At 52.9% G+C, this 25635-nt stretch overlaps 1 protein-coding gene across 2 annotated transcripts in view; it reads right to left on the bottom strand.

Moving 5' to 3' along the window:
- The window catches only part of LOC140410100 (smoothelin-like protein 2), a 177726-nt gene that overhangs the window by 88509 nt on the left and 63582 nt on the right, over positions 1-25635 (bottom strand). For both annotated transcript variants that reach the window (XM_072498039.1, XM_072498038.1), the window contains exons 4-7: positions 24408-24477; positions 16755-16922; positions 12213-12336; positions 4631-4782 (exon numbers count right to left, since the gene is read on the bottom strand). In XM_072498039.1, the coding sequence (XP_072354140.1) occupies positions 4631-4782; positions 12213-12336; positions 16755-16922; positions 24408-24477 (514 nt within the window). The remainder of the gene's footprint in view (positions 1-4630; positions 4783-12212; positions 12337-16754; positions 16923-24407; positions 24478-25635) is intronic.

Here is a 25635-nt window from a genome sequence, read left to right as displayed (position 1 = left end):
CCCAGTCTCTCACTCCCAGTGTCTCTCTCTCTCTCCCAGTCTCTCTCTCCCAGTGTCTCTCTCTCCCAGTGTCTCTCTCTCCCAGTGTCTCTCTCCCGGTGTCTCTCTCCCACTGTCTCTCTCTCTCAGTGTCTCTCTCCCGGTGTCTCTCTCCCAGTGTCTTTCTCTCCCAGTGTCTCTCTCCCGGTGTCTCTCTCCCAGTGTCTCTCTCTCTCAGTGTCTCTCTCCCGGTGTCTCTCTCCCAGTGTCTCTCACTCCCAGTGTCTCTCTCCCGGTGTCTCTCTCCCACTGTCTCTCTCTCTCAGTGTCTCTCTCCCAGTGTCTCTCTCCCAGTGTCTCTCTCTCCCAGTATCTCTCTCCCAGTGTCTCTCTCCCAGTGTCTCTCTCTCCCAGTCTCTCTCTCTCCCAGTGTCTCTCTCCCAGTGTCTCTCTCCCAGTGTCTCTCCCAGTGTCTCTCTCTCCCAGTGTCTCTCTCTCTCAGTGTCTCTCTCTCCCAGTCTCTCTCCCAGTGTCTCTCTCCCAGTGTCTCGCTCCCAGTGTCTCTCTCTCCCAGTGTCTCCCTCCCAGTCTCTCACTCCCAGTGTCTCTCTCCCAGTGTCTCGCTCCCAGTGTCTCTCTCTCCCAGTGTCTCTCTCTCCCAGTGTCTCCCTCCCAGTGTCTCTCTCCCAGTGTCTCTCTCCCAGTGTCTCTCTCCAAGTGTCTCTCTCTCTCCCAGTGTCTCTCTCTCCCAGTGTCTCTCCCAGTGTCTCTCTCTCTCAGTGTCTCTCTCTCCCAGTCTCTCTCCCAGTGTCTCTCTCCCAGTGTCTCTCTCCCAGTGTCTCCCCCAGTGTCTCTCTCTCCCAGTGTCTCTCTCTCTCAGTGTCTCTCTCTCCCAGTCTCTCTCCCAGTGTCTCTCTCCCAGTTTCTCGCTCCCAGTGTCTCTCTCTCCCAGTGTCTCTCACTCCCAGTGTCTCTCTCCCAGTGTCTCGCTCCCAGTGTCTCTCCCAGTGTCTCTCTCTCCCAGTGTCTCTCTCTCCCAGTGTCTCTCTCTCCCAGTGTCTCTCTCCCACTGTCTCTCTCTCTCAGTGTCTCTCTCCCGGTGTATCTCTCCCAGTGTCTCTCTCTCCCAGTGTCTCTCTCCCGGTGTCTCTCTCCCAGTGTCTCTCTCTCTCAGTGTCTCTCTCCCGGTGTCTCTCTCCCACTGTCTCTCTCTCTCAGTGTCTCTCTCCCAGTGTCTCTCTCCCAGTGTCTCTCTCTCCCAGTATCTCTCTCCCAGTGTCTCTCCCAGTGTCTCTCTCTCCCAGTCTCTCTCTCTCCCAGTGTCTCTCTCCCAGTGTCTCTCCCAGTGTCTCTCTCTCGCAGTGTCTCTCTCTCTCAGTGTCTCTCTCTCCCAGTCTCTCTCCCAGTGTCTCTCTCCCAGTGTCTCGCTCCCAGTGTCTCTCTCTCCCAGTCTCTCACTCCCAGTGTCTCTCTCCCAGTGTCTCGCTCCCAGTGTCTCTCTCTCCCAGTGTCTCTCTCTCCCAGTGTCTCCCTCCCAGTGTCTCTCTCCCAGTGTCTCTCTCCCAGTGTCTCTCTCTCCCAGTGTCTCTCTCCCAGTGTCTCTCTCTCCCAGTGTCTCTCTCTCCCAGTGTCTCTCTCCCAGTGTCTCTCTCCCAGTGTCTCTTTCCCAATGTCTCTCTCCCCCAGTGTCTCTCTCTCCCAGTGCCTCTCTCCCAGTGCCTCTCTCCCAGTGCCTCTCTCCCAGTGCCTCTCTCCCAGTGTCTCTCTCTCCCAGTGTCTCTCTCTCCCAGTGTCTCTCTCTCCCAGTGTCTCTCTCCCAGTGTCTCTCTCCCAGTGTCTCTCTCCCAGTGTCTCTCTCTCCCAGTGTCTCTCTCTCCCAGTGTCTCTCTCCCAGTGTCTCTCTCTCCCAGTGTCTCTCTCCCAGTGTCTCTCTCTCCCAGTGTCTCTCTCTCCCAGTGTCTCTCTCCCAGTGCCTCTCTCCCAGTGCCTCTCTCCCAGTGTCTCTCTCCCAGTGCCTCTCTCCCAGTGCCTCTCTCCCAGTGTCTCTCTCCCAGTGCCTCTCTCCCAGTGTCTCTCTCCCAGTGTCTCTCTCTCCCAGTGTCTCTCTCCCAGTGTCTCTCTCCCAGTGTCTCTCTCCCAGTGTCTCTCTCTCCCAGTGTCTCTCTCTCCCAGTGCCTCTCTCCCAGTGTCTCACTCTCCCAGTGTCTCTCTCCCAGTGTCTCTCTCTCCCAGTGTCTCTCTCCCAGTGTCTCTCTCTCCCAGTGTCTCTCTCTCCCAGTGTCTCTCTCTCCCAGTCTCTCTCGCCCAGTGTCTCTCTCCCAGTGTCTCTCTCCCAGTGTCTCTCTCTCCCAGTGTCTCTCTCCCAGTGTCTCTCTCCCAGTGTCTCTCTCTCCCAGTGTCTCCCTCCCAGTGTCTCTCTCCCAGTGTCTCTCTCTCCCAGTGTCTCTCCCACTGTCTCTCTCTCCCAGTGTCTCTCTCCCAGTGTCTCTCTCCCAGTGTCTCTCTCCCAGTGTCTCTCTCCCAGTGTCTCTCTCTCTCAGTGTCTCTCTCTCCCAGTGTCTCTCTTCCAGTGTCTCTCTCCCAGTGTCTCTCTCCCAGTGTCTCTCTCTCTCCCAGTCTCTCTCTCTCCCAGTGTCTCTCTCCCAGTGTCTCTCTCCCAGTGTATCTCTCCCAGTGTCTCTCTCCCAGTGTCTCTCTCTCCCAGTGTCTCTCTCTCCCAGTGTATCTCTCCCAGTGTCTCTCTCCCAGTGTCTCTCTCCCAGTGTCTCTCTCTCTCAGCGTCTCTCTCCCAGTGTCTCTCTCTCCCAGTGTCTCTCTCTCCCAGTGTCTCTCTCCCAGTGTCTCTCTCCCAGTGTCTCTCTCCCAGTGTCTCTCTCTCCCAGTGTCTCTCTCCCAGTGTCTCTCTCCCAGTGTCTCTCTCTCTCCCAGTCTCTCTCTCTCCCAGTGTCTCTCTCCCAGTGTCTCTACCCCAGTGTCTCTCTAACAGTGTCTCTCTCTCCCAGTGTCTCTCTCTCCCAGTGTCTCCCCCAGTGTCTCTCTCTCCCAGTGTCTCTCTCCCAGTGTCTCTCTCCCAGTGTCTCTCTCTCCCAGTGTCTCTCTCCCAGTGTCTCTCTCCCAGTGTCTCTCTCTCCCAGTGTCTCTCTCCCAGTGTCTCTCTCTCCCAGTGTCTCTCTCTCAGTGTCTCTCTCTCCCAGTGTCTCTCTCCCAGTGTCTCTCTCCCAGTCTCTCTCTCCCAGTGTCTCTCTCCCACTGTCTCTCTCTCTCAGTGTCTCTCTCCCGGTGTCTCTCTCCCAGTGTCTCTCTCTCCCAGTCTCTCTCTCCCCCAGTGTCTCTCTAACAGTGTCTCTCTCTCCCAGTCTCTCTCCCAGTGTCTCTCTCCCACTGTCTCTCTCTCCCAGTCTCTCTCCCAGTGTCTCTCTCCCACTGTCTCTCTCTCCCAGTGTCTCTCTCTCCCAGTGTCTCTCTCTCCCAGTCTCTCTCTCCCAGTGTCTCTCTCTCTCTCCCAGTGTCTCTCTCTCTCTCCCAGTGTCCCTCTCCAAGTGTCTCTCTCCCAGTGTCTCTCTCCCAGTGTCTCTCTCTCTCTCCCAGTGTCTCTCTCCCAGTGTCTCTCTCTCTCTCCCAGTGTCTCTCTCTCCCAGTGTCTCGCTCCCAGTGTCTCTCTCCCAGTGTCTCTCTCCCGGTGTCTCTCTCCCAGTGTCTCTCTCCCAGTGTCTCTCTCCCAGTGTCTCGCTCCCAGTGTCTCGCTCCCAGTGTCTCGCTCCCAGTGTCTCTCTCCCAGTGTCTCGCTCCCAGTGTCTCGCTCCCAGTGTCTCTCTCCCAGTGTCTCTCTCCCAGTGTCTCTCTCCCAGTGTCTCGCTCCCAGTGTCTTTCTCTCCCAGTGTCTCTCTCTCCCAGTGTCTCTCTCTCCCAGTGTCTCTCTCTCCCAGTGTCTCTCTCCCAGTCTCTCTCTCCCAGTGTCTCTCTCCGAGTGCCTCTCTCTCTCTCCCAGTGTCTCTCTCCCAGTGTCTCTCTCCAAGTGTCTCTCTCTCTCTCCCAGTGTCTCTCCCTCCCAGTGTCTCTCTCCCAGTGTCTCTCTCTCCCAGTGTCTCTCTCCCAGTGTCTCTCTCCCAGTGTCTCTCTCCCCCAGTGTCTCTCTAACAGTGTCTCTCTCTCCCAGTGTCTCTCTCTCCCAGTGTCTCTCCCAGTGTCTCTCTCTCCCAGTGTCTCTCTCCCCTAGTGTCTCTCTAATAGTGTCTCTCTCTCCCAGTGTCTCTCTCCCAGTGTCTCTCTCTCCCAGTGTCTCTCTCCCAGTGTCTCTCTCCCAGTGTCTCTCTCTCCCAGTGTCTCTCTCTCTCTCAGTGTCTCTCTCCCAGTGTCTCTCTCCCAGTGTCTCTCTCCCAGTGTCTGTCTCTCTCCCAGTGTCTCTCTCCCAGTGTCTCTCTCTCCCAGTCTCTCTCACCCAGTGTCTCTCTCCCAGTGTCTCTCACTCTCTCCCAGTGTTTCTCTCCCAGTGTCTCTCTCCCAGTCTCTCTCTCCCAGTGTCTCTCTCCCAGTTTCTCTCTCTCCCAGTGTCTCTCTCTCCCAGTGTCTCTCTCCCAGTGTCTCTCTCCCAGTGTCTCGCCCTCGCCCTCGCCCCCGCCCTCGCCCTCGCTGTCCTCGGCCAGCTACTCACTCTGCTGTGGTGAAAGCCAGCTCGAAGTTGTGCCTGCGGGTTTTGGGGTTTAAGCCGGAATAATCGAAGGATTCGGGGAAGAATCTGTGGACGAGTGCGCAGAATGCCAGCCCGTCACTCCATGAGGTTGAGAAATTCTGGATGTCAACAAACTGCAGGAAACACAGAGCAAAGGTCAGGTTTGAGGTACAGCACGGGTTAGATACAGTGTAGAGCTCCCTCTACATTAACCTGACAGTGTGTCCCTCACTTTATACCCAGTGTCAGCATCGAGCTCTCCCAGGACAGGTACAGCACGGGTTAGATACAGTGTAGAGCTCCCTCTACATTACCCTGACAGTGTCCCTCCCACTTTATACCCAGTGTCAGCACCGAGTGCTCCCAGGACAGGTACAGCACGGGTTAGATACAGTGTAGAGCTCCCTCTACATTACCCTGACAGTGTGTCCCCCACTTTATACCCAGTGTCAGCATCGAGCTCTCCCAGGACAGGTACAGCACGGGTTAGATACAGTGTAGAGCTCCCTCTACATTACCCTGACAGTGTGTCCCTCACTTTATCCCCAGTGTCAGCATCGAGCTCCCAGGACAGGTACAGCACGGGTTAGATACAGTGTAGAGGTCCCTCTACATTACCCTGACAGTGTGTCCCCCACTTTATACCCAGTGTCAGCATCGAGCTCTCCCAGGACAGGTACAGCACGGGTTAGATACAGTGTAGAGCTCCCTCTACATTACCCTGACAGTGTGTCCCCCACTTTATACCCAGTGTCAGCACCGAGTGCTCCCAGGACAGGTACAGCACGGGTTAGATACAGTGTAGAGCTCCCTCTACATTACCCTGACAGTGTGTCCCCCACTTTATACCCAGTGTCAGCATCGAGCTCTCCCAGAACAGGTACAGCACGGGTTAGATACAGTGTAGAGCTCCCTCTACATTACCCTGACAGTGTGTCCCCCACTTTATACCCAGTGTCAGCATCGAGCTCTCCCAGGACAGGTACAGCACGGGTTAGATACAGTGTAGAGCTCCCTCTACATTACCCTGACAGTGTCCCCCCCACTTTATACCCAGTGTCAGCTTCGAGCTCTCCCAGGACAGGTACAGCACGGGTTAGATACAGTGTAGAGCTCCCTCTACATTACCCTGACAGTGTCCCCCCCACTTTATACCCAGTGTCAGCATCGAGCTCTCCCAGGACAGGTACAGCACGGGTTAGATACAGTGTAGAGCTCCCTCTACATTTCCCTGACAGTGTGTCCCCCACTTTATACCCAGTGTCAGCATCGAGCTCTCCCAGGACAGGTACAGCACGGGTTAGATACAGTGTAGAGCTCCCTCTACATTACCCTGACAGTGTGTCCCCCTCTTTATACCCAGTGTCAGCATCGAGCTCCCAGGACAGGTACAGCACGGGTTAGATACAGTGTAGAGCTCCCTCTACATTACCCTGACAGTGTCCCCCCCACTTTATACCCAGTGTCAGCATCGAGCTCTCCCAGGACAGGTACAGCACGGTTTAGATACAGTGTAGAGCTCCCTCTACATTACCCTGACAGTGTGTCCCCCACTTTATACCCAGTGTCAGCATCGAGCTCTCCCAGGACAGGTACAGCGCGGGTTAGATACAGTGTAGAGGTCCCTCTACATTACCCTGACAGTGTGTCCCCCACTTTATACCCAGTGTCAGCATCGAGCTCTCCCAGGACAGGTACAGCACGGGTTAGATACAGTGGAGAGCTCCCTCTACATTACCCTGACAGTGTCCCCCCCACTTTATTCCCAGTGTCAGCATCGAGCTCTCCCAGGACAGGTACAGCACGGGTTAGATACAGTGTAGAGCTCCCTCTACATTACCCTGACAGTGTGTCCCCCACTTTATACCCAGTGTCAGCACCGAGTGCTCCCAGGACAGGTACAGCACGGGTTAGATACAGTGTAGAGCTCCCTCTACATTACCCTGACAGTGTGTCCCCCACTTTATACCCAGTGTCAGCATCGAGCTCTCCCAGGACAGGTACAGCACGGGTTAGATACAGTGTAGAGCTCCCTCTACATTACCCTGACAGTGTGTCCCTCACTTTAGCCCCAGTGTCAGCATCGAGCTCCCAGGACAGGTACAGCACGGGTTAGATACAGTGTAGAGCTCCCTCTACATTACCCTGACAGTGTGTCCCCCACTTTATACCCAGTGTCAGCATCGAGCTCTCCCGGACAGGTACAGCACGGGTTAGATACAGTGTAGATCTCCCTCTACATTACCCTGACAGTGTGTCCCCCACTTTATACCCAGTGTCAGCACCGAGTGCTCCCAGGACAGGTACAGCACGGGTTAGATACAGTGTAGAGCTCCCTCTACATTACCCTGACAGTGTGTCCCCCACTTTATACCCAGTGTCAGCATCGAGCTCTCCCAGAACAGGTACAGCACGGGTTAGATACAGTGTAGAGCTCCCTCTACATTACCCTGACAGTGTGTCCCCCACTTTATACCCAGTGTCAGCATCGAGCTCTCCCAGGACAGGTACAGCACGGGTTAGATACAGTGTAGAGCTCCCTCTACATTACCCTGACAGTGTCCCCCCCACTTTATACCCAGTGTCAGCATCGAGCTCTCCCAGGACAGGTACAGCACGGGTTAGATACAGTGTAGAGCTCCCTCTACATTACCCTGACAGTGTCCCCCCCCACTTTATACCCAGTGTCAGCATCGAGCTCTCCCAGGACAGGTACAGCACGGGTTAGATACAGTGTAGAGCTCCCTCTACATTTCCCTGACAGTGTGTCCCCCACTTTATACCCAGTGTCAGCATCGAGCTCTCCCAGGACAGGTACAGCACGGGTTAGATACAGTGTAGAGCTCCCTCTACATTACCCTGACAGTGTGTCCCCCTCTTTATACCCAGTGTCAGCATCGAGCTCCCAGGACAGGTACAGCACGGGTTAGATACAGTGTAGAGCTCCCTCTACATTACCCTGACAGTGTCCCCCCCACTTTATACCCAGTGTCAGCATCGAGCTCTCCCAGGACAGGTACAGCACGGTTTAGATACAGTGTAGAGCTCCCTCTACATTACCCTGACAGTGTGTCCCCCACTTTATACCCAGTGTCAGCATCGAGCTCTCCCAGGACAGGTACAGCACGGGTTAGATACAGTGGAGAGCTCCCTCTACATTACCCTGACAGTGTCCCCCCCACTTTATTCCCAGTGTCAGCATCGAGCTCTCCCAGGACAGGCACAGCACGGGTTAGATACGGTGTAGAGCTCCCTCTACATTACCCTGACAGTGTCCCCCACTTTATACCCAGTGTCAGCATCGAGCTCTCCCAGGACAGGTACAGCACGGGTTAGATACGGTGTAGAGCTCCCTCTACATTACCCTGACAGTGTCCCCCACTTTATACCCAGTGTCAGCATCGAGCTCTCCCAGGATAGGTACAGCACGGGTTAGATAAAGTGCAGAGCTCCCTCTACATTACCCTGACAGTGTGTCCCCCACTTTATTCCCAGTGTCAGCATCGAGCTCTCCCAGGACTGGTACAGCAGGGGTTAGATACAGTGTAGAGCTCCCTCTACATTACCCTGACAGTGTGTCCCCCACTTTATACCCAGTGTCAGCATCGAGCTCTCCCAAGACAGGTACAGCACGGGTTAGATACAGTGTAGAGCTCCCTCTACATTACCCTGACAGTGTGTCCCCCACTTTATACCCAGTGTCAGCATCGAGCTCTCCCAGGACAGGTACAGCACGGGTTAGATACAGTGTTGAGCTCCCTCTACCTTGCCCTGACAGTGTGTCCCCCACTTTATACCCAGTGTCAGCATCGAGCGCTCCCAGGACAGGTACAGCACAGGTTAGATACAGTGTAGAGCTCCCTCTACATTACCCTGACAGTGTGTCCCCCACTTTATACCCAGTGTCAGCATCGAGCTCTCCCAGGACAGGTACAGCACGGGTTAGATACAGTGTAGAGCTCCCTCTACATTACCCTGACAGTGTGTCCCTCATTTTATACCCAGTGTCAGCATCGAGCTCTCCCAGGACAGGTACAGCACGGGTTAGATACAGTGTAGAGCTCCCTAAACATTACCCTGACAGTGTGTCCCCACTTTATACCCAGTGTCAGCATCGAGCTCTCCCAGGACAGGTACAGCACGGGTTAGATACAGTGTAGAGCTCCCTCTACATTACTCTGACAGTGTGTCCCCCACTTTATACCCAAAGTCAGCATCGAGCTCTCGCAGGACAGGTACAGCACAGGTTAGATACAGTGTAGAGCTCCCTCCACATTACCCTGACAGTGTCCCCCACTTTATACCCAGAGTCAGCATCGAGCTCTCCCAGGACAGGTACAGCACGGGTTAGATACAGTGTAGAGCTCCCTCTACATTACCCTGACAGTGTGTCCCCCACTTTATACCCAGTGTCAGCATCGAGCTCTCCCAGGACAGGTACAGCACGGGTTAGATACAGTGTAGAGCTCCCTCTACATTACCCTGACAGTGTGTCCCCCACTTTATACCCAGTGTCAGCATCGAGCGCTCCCAGGACAGGTACAGCACAGGTTAGATACAGTGTAGAGCTCCCTCTACATTACCCTGACAGTGTGTCCCCCACTTTATACCCAGTGTCAGCATCGAGCTCTCCCAGGACAGGTACAGCACGGGTTAGATACAGTGTAGAGCTCCCTCTACATTACCCTGACAGTGTGTCCCTCATTTTATACCCAGTGTCAGCATCGAGCTCTCCCAGGACAGGTACAGCACGGGTTAGATACAGTGTAGAGCTCCCTCTACATTACCCTGACAGTGTGTCCCCACTTTATACCCAGTGTCAGCATCGAGCTCTCCCAGGACAGGTACAGCACGGGTTAGATACAGTGTAGAGCTCCCTCTACATTACCCTGACAGTGTGTCCCCACTTTATACCCAGTGTCAGCATCGCGCTCTCCCAGGACAGGTACAGCACGGGTTAGATACAGTGTAGAGCTCCCTCTACATTACCCTGACAGTGTGTCCCCCACTTTGTACCCAGTGTCAGCATCGAGCTCTCCCAGGACAGGTACAGCACGGGTTAGATACAGTGTAGAGCTCCCTCTACATTACCCTGACAGTGTGTCCCCCACTTTATACCCAGTGTCAGCATCGAGCTCTCCCAGGACAGGAACAGCACGGGTTAGATACAGTGTAGAGCTCCCTCTACATTACTCTGACAGTGTGTCCCCCACTTTATACCCAGAGTCAGCATCGAGCTCTCGCAGGACAGGTACAGCACAGGTTAGATACAGTGTAGAGCTCCCTCCACATTACCCTGACAGTGTCCCCCACTTTATACCCAGAGTCAGCATCGAGCTCTCCCAGGACAGGTACAGCACGGGTTAGATACAGTGTAGAGCTCCCTCTACATTACCCTGACAGTGTGTCCCCCACTTTATACCCAGTGTCAGCATCGAGCTCTCCCAGGACAGGTACAGCACGGGTTAGATACAGTGTAGAGCTCCCTCTACATTACCCTGACAGTGTGTCCCCCACTTTATACCCAGTGTCAGCATCGAGCTCTCCCAGGACAGGTACAGCACGGGTTAGATACAGTGTAGAGCTCCCTCTACATTACCCTGACAGTGTCCCCCCCACTTTATACCCAGTGTCAGCATCGAGCTCTCCCAGGACAGGTACAGCACGGGTTAGATACAGTGTAGAGCTCCCTCTACATTACCCTGACAGTGTGTCCCCCACTTTATACCCAGTGTCAGCATCGAGCTCTCCCAGGACAGGGACAGCACGGGTTAGACACAGTGTAGAGCTCCCTCTACATTACCCTGACAGTGTGTCCCCCACTTTATACCCAGTGTCAGCATCGAGCTCTCCCAGGACAGGTACAGCACGGGTTAGATACAGTGTAGAGCTCCCTCTACATTACCCTGACAGTGTGTCCCCCACTTTATACCCAGTGTCAGCATCGAGCTCTCCCAGGACAGGGACAGCACGGGTTAGACACAGTGTAGAGCTCCCTCTACATTACCCTGACAGTGTGTCCCCCACTTTATACCCAGTGTCAGCATCGAGCTCTCCCAGGACAGGTACAGCATGGGTTAGATACAGGGTAGAGCTCCCTCTACATTACACTGACAGTGTCCCCCCCACTTTATACCCAGTGTCAGCATCGAGCTCTCCCAGGACAGGTACAGCACGGGTTAGATACAGTGTAGAGCTCCCTCTACATTACCCTGACAGTGTGTCCCCCACTTTATACCCAGTGTCAGCATCGAGCTCTCCCAGGACAGGTACAGCACGGATTAGATACAGTGTAGAGCTCCCTCTACATTACCCTGACAGTGTGTCCCCCACTTTATACCCAGTGTCAGCATCGAGCTCTCCCAGGACAGGTACAGCACGGGTTAGATACAGTGTAGAGCTCCCTCTACATTACCCTGACAGTGTGTCCCCCACTTTATACCCAGTGTCAGCATCGAGCTCTCCCAGGACAGGTACAGCACGGGTTAGATACAGTGTCGAGCTCCCTCTACATTACACTGACTGTGTGTCCCCCATTTTATACCCAGTGTCAGCAACGAGCTCTCCCAGGACAGGTACAGCACGGGTTAGATACAGTGTAGAACTCCCTCTACATTACCCTGACAGTGTCCCCCCCACTTTATACCCAGTGTCAGCATCGAGCTCTCCCAGGACAGGTACAGCACGGGTTAGATACAGTGTAGAGCTCCCTCTACATTACCCTGACAGTGACCCCCCCCACTTTATACCCAGCGTCAGCATCGAGCTCTCCCCGGACAGGTACAGCACGGGTTAGATACAGTGTAGAACTCCCTCTACATTACCCTGACAGTGTGCCCCCCACTTTATACCCAGTGTCAGCATCGAGCTCTCCCAGGACAGGTACAGCACGGGTTAGATACAGTGTAGAACTCCCTCTACATTACCCTGACAGTGTGCCCCCCACTTTATACCCAGTGTCAGCAACGAGCGCTCCCAGAACAGGTACAGCACGGGTTAGATACAGTGTAGAACTCCCTCTACATTACCCTGACAGTGTCCCCCCCACTTTATACCCAGTGTGAGCATCGAGCTCTCCCAGGACGGGTACAGCACGAGTTAGATACAGTGTAGAGCTCCCTCTACATTACCCTGACAGTGTCCCCCCCACTTTATACCCAGTATCAGCATCGAGTTCTCCCAGGACAGGTACAGCACGGGTTAGATACAGTGTAGAGCTCCCTCTACATTACCCTGACAGTGTGTCCCCCACTTTATACCCAGTGTCACCATCGAGCTCTCCCAGGACGGGTACAGCACGAGTTAGATACAGTGTAGAGCTCCCTCTACATTACCCTGACAGTGTCCCCCCCACTTTATACCCAGTGTGAGCATCGAGCGCTCCCAGGACAGGTACAGCACGGGTTAGATACAGTGTAGAGCACCCTCTACATTACCCTGACAGTGTCCCCCCCACTTTATACCCAGTGTCAGCATCGAGCTCTCCCAGGACAGGTACAGCACGGGTTAGATACAGTGGAGAGCTCCCTCCACATGACCCTGACAGCGACACCGTCGCCCTCACCTCGTAGCCTCGGGTTTTCGCGCGGCACCAGTCCAAGAGCCTCTGTTTGATGCTGTTCACACCAGATGTTCCGGAGCTGGTCGACCGGTGGACCTTCACCTTCGCACCCGCTGATTCCTCGTTCCTACAACACGGCAGGGGTCGGAAAGGTCGAACGTGAACAGGCGCTGGAGGTTTGTACAATGGGGGGGACTGGGACACTGGTCGTGGGGGGAGGGGGTCATGTCAGGCGGAAACAAGAATCCACAAACGCTCGCCAGGGAAGAAATCTGCTGCGCCGTGGGTCGAGTGAGCGGCCTGGTGGTGTGTCCGCCCTGGATGTGCCCCAGCTCAGATACACCTGTGCAGCTCTCCCTCAGTACTGACCCTCTGACAGTGCAGCTCTCCCTCAGTACTGACCCTGTGACAGTGCGGCACTCCCTCAGTACTGACCCTCTGACAGTGCAGCACTCCCTCAGTACTGACTCTCTGACAGTGCAGCACTCCCTCAGTACTGACCCTCTGACAGTGCGGCACTCCCTCAGTACTGACCCTCTGACAGTGCAGCTCTCCCTCAGTACTGACCCTGTGACAGTGCGGCACTCCCTCAGTACTGACCCTCTGACAGTGCAGCACTCCCTCAGTACTGACCCTCTGACAGTGCGGCACTCCCTCAGTACTGACCCTGTGACAGTGCGGCACTCCCTCAGTACTGACCCTCTGACAGTGCAGCACTCCCTCAGTACTGACCCTCTGACAGTGCAGCTCTCCCTCAGTACTGACCCTCTGACAGTGCAGCTCTCCCTCAGTACTGACCCTCTGACAGTGCAGCACTCCCTCAGTACTGACCCTCTGACAGTGCGGCAGTCTCTCAGTACTGACCCCCTGACAGTGCGGCGCTCCCTCAGTACTGACCCTCTGACAGTGCGGCACTCCCTCAGTACTGACCCTCTGACAGTGCGGCGCTCCCTCAGTACTGAACCTCTGACAGTGCGGCACTCTCTCAGTACTGACCCCCTGACAGTGCAGCACTCCCTCAGTATAGACCCTCTGACAGTGCAGCACTCCCTCAGTACTGACCCTCTGACAGTGCAGCACTCCCTCAGTACTGACCCTCTGACAGTGCGGCACTCCCTCAGTACTGACCCTCTGACTGTGCAGCACTCCCTCAGTACTGACCCTCTGACAGTGCGGCACTCCCTCAGTACTGACCCTCTGACAGTGCGGCACTGCCTCAGTACTGACCCTCTGACAGTGCGGCACTCCCTCAGTACTGACCCTCTGACAGTGTGGCACTCCCTCAGTACTGACCCTCTGACAGTGCGGCACTCCCTCAGTACTGACCCTCTGACAGTGCGGCACTCCCTCAGTACTGACCCTCTGACAGTGCGGCACTCACTCAGTACTGACCCTCTGACAGTGCAGCACTCCCTCTGTACTGACCCTCTGACTGTGCAGCACTGCCTCAGATCTGACCCTCTGACAGTGCGGCACTCCCTCAGTACTGACCCTCTGACAGTGCGGCACTCCCTCAGTACTGACCCTCTGACAGTGCAGCACTCCCTCAGTACTGACCCTCTGACAGTGCAGCACTCCCTCAGTACTGACCCTCTGACTGTGCGGCGCTCCCTCAGTACTGACCCTCTGACTGTGCGGCGCTCTCTCAGTACTGACCCTCTGACAGTGCGGCACTCTCTCAGTTCTGACCCTCTGACAGTGCAGCACTCCCTCAGTACTGACCCTCTGACAGTGCAGCACTCCCTCAGTACTGACCCTCTGACAGTGCGGCACTCCCTCAGTACTGACCCTCTGACAGTGCAGCTCTCCCTCAGTACTGACCCTCTGACAGTGCAGCTCTCCCTCAGCCCTGACCCTCTGACAGTGCGGCACTCACTCAGTACTGACCCTCTGACTGTGCGGCGCTCCCTCAGTACTGACCCTCTGACAGTGCGGCACTCCCTCAGTTCTGACCCTCTGACAGTGCAGCACTCCCTCAGTACTGACCCTCTGACAGTGCAGCACTCCCTCAGTACTGACCCTCTGACAGTGCGGCACTCCCTCAGTACTGACCCTCTGACAGTGCAGCTCTCCCTCAGTACTGACCCTCTGACAGTGCAGCACTCCCTCAGTTCTGACCCTCTGACAGTGCAGCACTCCCTCAGTACTGACCCTCTGACAGTGCGGCACTCCCTCAGTACTGACTCTCTGACAGTGCAGCACTCCCTCAGTACTGACCCTCTGACCGTGCAGCACTCCCTCAGTACTGACCCTCTGACAGTGCAGCTCTCCCTCAGTACTGACCCTCTGACAGTGCAGCACTCCCTCAGTACTGACCCTCCGACAGTGCAGCACTCCCTCATACTGACCTTCTGACAGTGCAGCACTCCCTCAGTACTGACTCTCTGACAGTGCAGCACTCCCTCAGTACTGACCCTCTGACAGTGCAGCTCTCCCTCAGTACTGACCCTCTGACAGTGCAGCACTCCCTCAGCACTGACCCTCTGACAGTGCAGCACTCCCTCAGTTCTGACCCTCTGACAGTGCAGCAATCCCTCAGTACTGACCCTCTGACAGTGCAGCAATCCCTCAGTACTGACCCTCTGACAGTGCAGCAATCCCTCAGTACTGACCCTCTGACAGTGCAGCTCTCCCTCTGTACTGACCCTCCGACAGTGCAGCACTCCCTCAGTACTGACCCTCTGACAGTGCAGCACTCCCTCAGTACTGAGCCTCTGACAGTGCAGCTCTCGCTCAGTACTGACCCTCTAACAGTGCAGCTCTCCCTCAGTACTGACCCTCTGACAGTGCAGCACTCCCTCAGTACTGACCCTGTGACAGTGCAGCACTCCCTCAGTACTGACCCTCTGACAGTGCAGCACTCCCTCAGTACTGACCCTCTGACAGTGCAGCACTCCCTCAGTACTGACCCTCTGACAGTGCGGCGTTCCCTCAGTACTGACCCGCTGACAGTGCAGCACTCCCTCAGTACTGACCCTCTGACAGTGCAGCACTCCCTCAGTACTGACCCTCTGACAGTGCAGCGCTCCCTCAGTACTGACCCTCTGACAGTGCAGCACTCCCTCAGTACTGACCCTCTGACAGCGCGGCACTCCCTCAGTACTGAGCCTATGACAGTGCGGCACTCCCTCAGTACTGACCCTCTGACAGTGCAGCAATCCCTCAGTACTGACCCTCTGACAGTGCAGCTCTCCCTCAGTACTGACACTCTGACAGTGCAGCTCTCCCTCAGTACTGACCCTCTGACAGTGCAGCACTCCCTCAGCACTGACTCTCTGACAGCGCGGCACTCCCTCAGTACTGACCCTCTGACAGTGCAGCAATCCCTCAGTACTGACCCTCTGACAGAGCAGCAATCCCTCAGTACTGACCCTCTGACAGTGCAGCAATCCCTCAGTACAGACCCTCTGACAGTGCAGCTCTCCCTCTGTACTGACCCTCTGACAGTGCAGCACTCCCTCAGTACTGACCCTCTGACAGTGCAGCTCTCGCTCAGTACTGACCCTCTAACAGTGCAGCTCTCCCTCAGTACTCACCCTCTGACAGTGCAGCACTCCCTCAGTACTGACCCTGTGACAGTGCAGCACTCCCACAGTACTGACCCTCTGACAGTGCAGCACTCCCTCAGTACTGACCCTCTGACAGCGCGGCACTCCCTCAGTACTGACCCTCTGACAGTGCGGCACTCCCACAGTACTGACCCTCTGACAGTGCAGCACTGCCTCAGTACTGACCCCCTGACAGTGCAGCACAACTCAGCACTGACCCTCTGACAGTGCGGCGCTCCCTCAGTACTGACCCTCTGACAGTGCAGCACTCCCTCAGTACTGACCCTCTGACAGTGCGGCACTCCCTCAGTACGGACCCTCTGACAGTGCGGCACTCCCTCAGTAGTGACCCTCTGACAGTGCAGCTCTCCCTCAGTACTGACCCTCTGACAGCGCGGCACTCCCTCAGTACTGACCCTCTGACAGTGCGGCACTCCCACAGTACTGACCCTCTGACAGTGCAGCACTCCCTCAGTACTGACCCTCTGACAGCGCGGCACTCCCTCAGTACTGACCCTCTGACAGTGCGGCACTCCCACAGTACTGACCCTCTGACAGTGCAGCACTCCCTCAGTACTGACCCCCTGACAGTGCAGCACAACTCAGCACTGACCCTCTGACAGTGCGGCGCTCCCTCAGTACTGACCCTGACAGTGCAGCACACCCTCAGTACTGACCCTCTGACAGTGCAGCTCTTCCTCAGTACTGACCCTCTGACAGCGCAGCACTCCCTCAGTGCTGACCCTCTGACAGTGCGGCACTCCCTCAGTACTGAGCCTCTGACAGTGCGGCACTCCCTCAGTACTGACCCTCTGACAGTGCCGCACTCTCTCCGTACTAACCCTCTGACAGTGCGGCACTCCCTCAGTACTGACTCTCTGACAGTGCGGCGCTCGCTCAGTACTGACCCTCTGACAGTGCAGCTCTCCCTCAATACTGACCCTGTGACAGTGCGGCACTCCCTCCGTGCGTGACCGCTTCTGAAGACGGGACTTACGATGTACTTGGCTTCTCGAACTTCTGTGCCGCAGCTGCTCGCTTCGACTGAGCGCCAAACGATCGGGGAACAGTCTGGGAACGACCGATATCCCTGCCCCTGTCCGGCTGCTTCACCTGGTCCAGTGCGGGGCTCTTCAGACATGACATGTCTTCCTTGGTGATGGATCTGTGAGGCCAGTGGACCGGGAATGAGCTGGAGAACCATAACCTGGAGGACCGGAGCTCCACAAAGGCAGCATTCCCAAAAAGCTGAGCGCCATCCCATTCAAAATAGTCTCAGTGACTCAATCCCCTTCCCATTCACTCCCATTCCACACAATCCCAATGGATCAAACCCCTTTCCATTCACTCCCATTGTACACAATCTCAATGGATCAAATCCCTTCCCATTCACTCCCATTCTACACAATCCCAATGGATCAAACCCCTTCCCATTCACTCCCATTGTACACAATCCCAATGGATCAAACCCCTTCCCATTCACTCCCATTCTACACAATCCCAATGGATCAAACCCCTTCCCATTCACTCCTATTCTACACAATCCCAGTGGATCAAACCCCTTCCCATTCACTCAAATTCTACACAATCCCAGTGGATCAAACCCCTTCCCATTCACTCCCATTCTACACAATCCCAAGGGATCAAACACCTTCCCATTCCACACAATCCCAATGGATAAAACCCCTTCCCATTCACTCCCATTCTACGCAATCCCAATGGATCAAACCCCTTCCCATTCCCTCCCATTCAACACAATCCCAATGGATCAAACCCCTTCCCATTCACTCCCATTCCACACAATCCCAATGGATCAAACCCCTTCCCATTCACTCCCATTCAACACAATCCCAATGGATCAAACCCTTTCCCATTCACTCCCATTCTACACAATCCCAATGGATCAATCCCCTTCCCATTCATTCCCATTGTAGACAATCCCAATGGATCAAACACCTTCCCATTCACTCCCATTGTAGACAATCGCAATGGATCAAACCCCTTCCCATTCATTCCCATTCTACACAACCCCAATGGATCAATCCCCTTCCCATTTACTCCCATTCTACACAATCCCAATGGATCAAACCCCTTCCCATTCTCTCCCATTCAACACAATCCCAATGGATCAAATCCCTTCCTATTCACTCCCATTCTACACAATCCCAATGGATCAAACCCCTTCCCATTCACTCCCATCACTCCCATTGTACACAATCCCAATGGATCAAACCCCTTCCCATGCACTCCCATTGTACACGATCCCAATGGATCAAACCCCTTCCCATTCACTCCCATTGTACACAATCCCAATGGATCAAACCCCTTCCCATTCACTCCCATCACTCCCATTGTACACAATCCCAATGGATCAAACCCCTTCCCATTCACTGCCATTCCACACAATCCCAATGGATCAAACCCCTTCCCATTCACTCCCATTCTACACAATCCCAATGGATCAAACCCCTTCCTATTCACTCCCTTTCTACAGAATCCCAATGGATCAAACCCCTTCCCATTCACTCCCATCACTCCCATTGTACACAATCCCAATGGATTAAACCCGTTCCCATTCACTCCCATTGTACACAATCCCAATGGATCAAACCCCTTCCCATTCACTGCCATTCAACACAATCCCAATGGATCAAACCCCTTCCCATTCACTCCCATCACTCCCATTGTACACAATCCCAATGGAGCAAGCCCCTTCCCATTCACTCCCATTCTACACAATCCCAATGGATCAAACCCCTTCCCATTCACTCCCATTTTACACAATCCCAATGGATCAAACCCCTTCCCATTCACTCCCATCACTCCCATTGTACACAATCCCAATGGAGCAAGCCCCTTCCCATTCACTCCCATTATACACAATCCCAATGGATCAAACCCCTTCCCATTCACTCCCATTGTACATAATCCCAATGGATCAAACCCCTTACCATTCACTCCCATTGTACACAATCCCAATGGATCAAAACCCTTCCCTTTCACTCCCATTCAACACAATCCCAATGGATCAAACCCCTTCCCATTCACTCCAATTCTACACAATCCCAATGGATCAAACCCCTTCCCATTCTCTCCCATTCTACTCAATATCAATGGATCAAACCCCTTCCTATTCACTCCCATTCTACACAATCCCAATGGATCAAACCCCTTCCCATTCACTCCCATTCTACTCAATATCAATGGATCAATCCCCTTCCTATTCACTCCCTTTCTACACAATCCCAATGGATCAAACCCCTTCCCATTCACTCCAATTCTACACAATCCCAATGGATCAAACCGCTTCCCAATCACTCCCATTCTACTCAAAACCAATGGATCAAACCCCTTCCTATTCACTCCCTTTCTACACAATCCCAATGGATCAAACCCCTCCCCATTCACTACCATCACTCCCATTGTACACAATCCCAATGGATTAAACCCCTTCCCATTCACTCCCATTGTACACAATCCCAATGGATCAAACCGCTTTCCATTCACTCCCATTCTACACAATCCCAATGGATCAACCCCCTTCCCATTCACTCCCATTCAACACAATCCCAATGGATCAAACCCCTTCCCATTCACTCCCATTGTACACAATCCCAATGGATCAAAATCCTTCCCTTTCACTCACATTCAACACAATCCCAATGGATCAAACCCCTTCCCATTCACTCCAATTCTACACAATCCCAATGGATCAAACCCCTTCCCATTCACTCCAATTCTACACAATCCCAATGGATCAAACTGCTTCCCATTCACTCCCATTCTACACAATCCCAATGGATCAAACCCCTTCCTATTCACTCCCTTTCTACACAATCCCAATGGATCAAACCACTTCCCATTCACTCCCATCACTCCCATTGTACACAATCCCAATAGATCAAACCGCTTTCCATTCACTCCCATTCTACACAATCCCAATGGATCAAACCCCATCCCAATCACTCCCATTCTACACAATCCCAATGGATCAAACCCCTTCCCATTCACTCCCATCATTCCCATTGTACACAATCCCAATGGATCAAACCCCTTCCCATTCACTCCCATTGTACACAATCCCAATGGATCAAACCCCTTCCCATTCACTCCCATTGTACATAATCCCAATGGATCAAACCCCTTCCCATTCACTCCCATTGTAGACAATCCCAATGGATCAAACCCCATCCCATTCACTCCCATTCAACACAATCCAAATGGATCAAACCCCTTCCCATTCACTCCAATTCTACACATTCCCAATGGATCAAACCGCTTCCCAATCACTCCCATTCTACTCAAAACCAATGGATCAAACCCCTTCCTATTCACTCCCTTTCTACACAATCCCAATGGATCAAACCCCTCCCCATTCACTACCATCACTCCCATTGTACACAATCCCAATGGATTAAACCCCTTCCCATTCACTCCCATTGTACACAATCCCAATGGATCAAACCGCTTTCCATTCACTCCCATTCTACACAATCCCAATGGATCAACCCCCTTCCCATTCACTCCCATTCAACACAATCCCAATGGATCAAACCCCTCCCCATTCACTCCCATTGTACACAATCCCAATGGATCAAAATCCTTCCCTTTCACTCACATTCAACACAATCCCAATGGATCAAACCCCTTCCCATTCACTCCAATTCTACACAATCCCAATGGATCAAACCCCTTCCCATTCACTCCAATTCTACACAATCCCAATGGATCAAACTGCTTCCCATTCACTCCCATTCTACACAATCCCAATGGATCAAACCCCTTCCTATTCACTCCCTTTCTACACAATCCCAATGGATCAAACCACTTCCCATTCACTCCCATCACTCCCATTGTACACAATCCCAATGGATCAAACCCCTTCCCATTCACTCCCATTCCACACAATCCCAAAGGATCAAACCCCTTCCCATTCACTCCCATTCTACACAATCCCAATGGATCAAACCCCTTCCTATTCACTCCCTTTCTACACAATCCCAATGGATCAAACAACTTCCCATTCACTCCCATCACTCCCATTGTACACAATCCCAATGGATTAAACCCCTTCCCATTCACTCCCATTGTACACAATCCCAATGGATCAAACCGCTTTCCATTCACCCCATTCCACACAATCCCAATGGATCAAACACCTTCCCATTCACTCCCATTCTACACAATCCCAATGGATCAAACCCCTTCCCATACACTCCCATCACTCCCATTGTACACAATCCCAATGGATCAAACCCCTTCCCATTCACTCCCATTGTACACAATCCCAATGGATCAAACCCGTTCCCATTCACTCCCATTGTACATAATCCCAATGGATCAAACCCCTTCCCATTCACTCCCATTGTACACAATCCCAATGGATTAAACCCCTTCCCATTCACTCCCATTGTACACAATCCCAATGGATCAAACCGCTTTCCATTCACTCCCATTCTACACAATCCCAATGGATCAAACCCCATCCCAATCACTCCCATTCTACACAATCCCAATGGATCAAACCCCTTCCCATTCACTCCCATCACTCCCATTGTACACAATCCCAATGGATCAAACCCCTTCCCATTCACTCCCATTGTACACAATCCCAATGGATCAAACCCCTTCCCATTCACTCCCATTGTACATAATCCCAATGGATCAAACCCCTTCCCATTCACTCCCATTGTACACAATCCCAATGGATCAAACCCCATCCCATTCACTCCCATTCAACACAATCCAAATGGATCAAACCCCTTCCCATTCACTCCAATTCTACACAATCCCAATGGATCAAACCGCTTCCCAATCACTCCCATTCTACTCAAAACCAATGGATCAAACCCCTTCCTATTCACTCTCTTTCTACACAATCCCAATGGATCAAACCCCTTCCCATTCACTCCCATCACTCCCATTGTACACAATCCCAATGGATCAAACCCGTTCCCATTCACTCCCATTGTACATAATCCCAATGGATCAAACCCCTTCCCATTCAATCCCATTGTACACAATCCCAATGGATTAAACCCCTTCCCATTCACTCCCATTGTACACAATCCCAATGGATCAAACCGCTTTCCATTCACTCCCATTCTACACAATCCCAATGGATCAAACCCCATCCCAATCACTCCCATTCTACACAATCCCAATGGATCAAACCCCTTCCCATTCACTCCCATCACTCCCATTGTACACAATCCCAATGGATTAAACCCCTTCCCATTCACTCCCATTGTACACAATCCCAATGGATCAAACCGCTTTCCATTCACTCCCATTCTACACAATCCCAATGGATCAACCCCCTTCCCATTCACTCCCATTCAACACAATCCCAATGGATCAAACCCCTTCCCATTCACTCCCATTCTACACAATCCCAATGGATCAAAATCCTTCCCTTTCACTCACATTCAACACAATCCCAATGGATCAAACCCCTTCCCATTCACTCCAATTCTACACAATCCCAATGGATCAAACCCCTTCCCATTCACTCCCATTCTACACAATCCCAATGAATCAATCCCCTTCCCATTCACTCCCATTCTACACAATCCCAATGGATCAATCCCCTTCCCATTCACTCCCATTCTACACAATCCCAATGGATCAAACCCCTTCCCATTCACTCCCATTCTACACAATCCCAATGGATCAACCCCCTTCCCATTCACTCCCATTCAACACAATCCCAATGGATCAATCCCCTTCCCATTCACTCCCATTCTACACAATCCCAATGGATCAAAATCCTTCCCTTTCACTCACATTCAACACAATCCCAATGGATCAAACCCCTTCCCATTCACTCCAATTCTACACAATCCCAATGGATCAAACCCCTTCCCATTCACTCCCATTCTACACAATCCCAATGAATCAATCCCCTTCCCATTCACTCCCATTCTACACAATCCCAATGGATCAATCCCCTTCCCATTCACTCCCATTCTACACAATCCCAATGGATCAAACCCCTTCCCATTCACTCCCATTCTACACAATCCCAATGGATCAAACCCCTTCCCATTCACTCCCTTTCTACACAATCCGAATGGATCAAACCACTTCCCATTCACTCCCATTCTACTCAATATCAATGGATCAAACCCCTTCCTATTCACTCCCTTTCTACACAATCCGAATGGATCAAACCACTTCCCATTCACTCCCATCACTCCCATTGTACACAATCCCAATGGATCAATCCCCTTCCCATTCACTCCCATTCTACACAATCCCAATGGATCAATCCCCTTCCCATTCACTCCCATTCTACACAATCCCAATGGATCAAACCCCTTCCCATTCACTCCCATTCTACACAATCCCAATGGATCAAACCCCTTCCCATTCACTCCCTTTCTACACAATCCGAATGGATCAAACCACTTCCCATTCACTCCCATTCTACTCAATATCAATGGATCAAACCCCTTCCTATTCACTCCCTTTCTACACAATCCGAATGGATCAAACCACTTCCCATTCACTCCCATCACTCCCATTGTACACAATCCCAATGGATCAAACCCCTTCCCATTCACTCCCATTCCACACAATCCCAAAGGATCAAACCCCTTCCCATTCACTCCCATTGTACACAATCCCAATGGATTAAACCCCTTCCCATTCACTCCCATTGTACACAATCCCAATGGATCAAACCGCTTTCCATTCACCCCATTCCACACAATCCCAATGGATCAAACACCTTCCCATTCACTCCCATTCTACACAATCCCAATGGATCAAACCCCTTCCCATACACTCCCATCACTCCCATTGTACACAATCCCAATGGATCAAACCCCTTCCCATTCACTCCCATTGTACACAATCCCAATGGATCAAACCCGTTCCCATTCACTCCCATTGTACATAATCCCAATGGATCAAACCCCTTCCCATTCACTCCCATTGTACACAATCCCAATGGGTCAAACCCCATCCCATTCACTCCCATTCAACACAATCCCAATGGATCAAACCCCTTCCCATTCACTCCCTTTCTACACAATCCCAATGGATCAAACCCCTTCCCATTCACTCCCATCACTCCCATTGTACACAATCCCAATGGATTAAACCCCTTCCCATTCACTCCCATTGTACACAATCCCAATGGATCAAACCCCTTCCCATTCACTCCCATTCCACACAATCCCAATGGATTAAACCCCTTCCCATTCACACCCATTCTACACAATCCTAATGGATCAAACCCCTTCCCATTCACTCCCATTCAACACAATCCCAATGGATCAAACCGCTTTCCATTCACTCCCATTCTACACAATCCCAATGGATCAAACCGCTTTCCATTCACTCCCATTCTACACAATCCCAATGGATCAAACCCCTTCCCATTCACTCCCATTGTACACAATCCCAATGGATCAATCCCCTTCCCATTCACTCCCATTCTACACAATCCCAATGGATCAAACCCCTTCCCATTCACTCCCATTCTATACAATCCCAATGGACCCAAAGCCTCACACGGGATATAAACACTGAGGCACACACATCCCTTTGAATCAGGAGTGTGGGAACACAGCGGAGGCAACAATTCAGGAACACAGCGGTGGGTTAGCGCGGCCAGCCTGGTCTTCCAGGCGCGGCGACTCACCGACTCAGGGACGTCATCGAGACCGATGCTGGCAAGCCGCCCTCACCTTCGACGGCCGATGAACTGTCTCCTGGGGAAGCAGAAGAGAACAGAGGACTGAGGAATAAACAGAAGGTGTGAAAGAGCAGGAGGAACGAGCCATGAAGGAAAACAAACCTGGACGAGACCGAGTGTGAAAAGAACAGAAGGATAGATAATGGGGAACAAGTAGATGTGATGTATTTGGATTTCCGTGAGGCATTGATGGAGGTGTCGCATCAAATTGTTTATATTCATTGACGGCGTGTGGGCATCATTGGCAGTGTTTATTGCCCCAAAATAATTGCTCTTGAACTGTGTGACTTTCTCGACCAGCTCCAGAGGGCAGTTAAGAATCAACCACGTTGGTGCGGGTCTGGAGTCACACGTAGGCCAGACCGGGGTAAGGTGGGTGGATTTCCTTCCCAAAGGGACATTCGCGAAACAGATGGAGTTCTGTTTTTACAAATGGATTTGTGCCCAAGGTCACTTCTCATGGTCTTAGTGATATGCACGCCTCGAGCATTGAGAGGATGTTTCCCCGTGTGAGAGAGTCTGGGACCAGAGGGCAGAATCTCAGAGTGAGGGGAGATGCTGAGAGGATGTTTCCCCGTGTGGGAGAGTCTGGGCCCAGAGGGCAGAATCTCAGAGTGAGGGGAGATTCTGAGAGGATGTTTCCCCGTGTGGGAGAGTCTGGGCCCAGAGGACAGAATCTCAGAGTGAGGGGAGATTCTGAGAGGATGTTTCCCCGTGTGGGAGAGTCTGGGAGCAGAGGACAGAATGTCAGAGTGAGGGGAGATGCTGAGAGGATGTTTCCCCGTGTGGGAGAGTCTGGGAGCAGAGGGCAGAATCTCAGAGTGAGGGGAGATTCTGAGAGGATGTTTCCCCGTGTGGGAGAGTCTGGGCCCAGAGGACAGAATCTCAGAGTGAGGGGAGATTCTGAGAGGGTGTTTCCCCGTGTGGGAGAGTCTGGGAGCAGAGGGCAGAATCTCAGAGTGAGGGGGGATTCTGAGAGGATGTTTCCCCGTGTGGGAGAGTCTGGGAGCAGAGGGCAGAATCTCAGAGTGAGGGGAGATTCTGAGAGAATGTCACCCCATGTGGGAGAGTCTGGGCCCAGAGGACAGAATCTCAGAGTGAGGGGAGATTCTGAGAGGATGTTTCCCCGTGTGGGAGAGTCTGGGCCCAGAGGACAGAATTTCAGAGTGAGGGG

The sequence above is a fragment of the Scyliorhinus torazame genome, chromosome 4 (genome assembly GCF_047496885.1).
Source record: "Scyliorhinus torazame isolate Kashiwa2021f chromosome 4, sScyTor2.1, whole genome shotgun sequence".
In the NCBI taxonomy this organism is placed as follows: Eukaryota; Metazoa; Chordata; class Chondrichthyes; order Carcharhiniformes; family Scyliorhinidae; genus Scyliorhinus; species Scyliorhinus torazame.
This window is presented reverse-complemented; position numbering and strand designations above follow the sequence as displayed.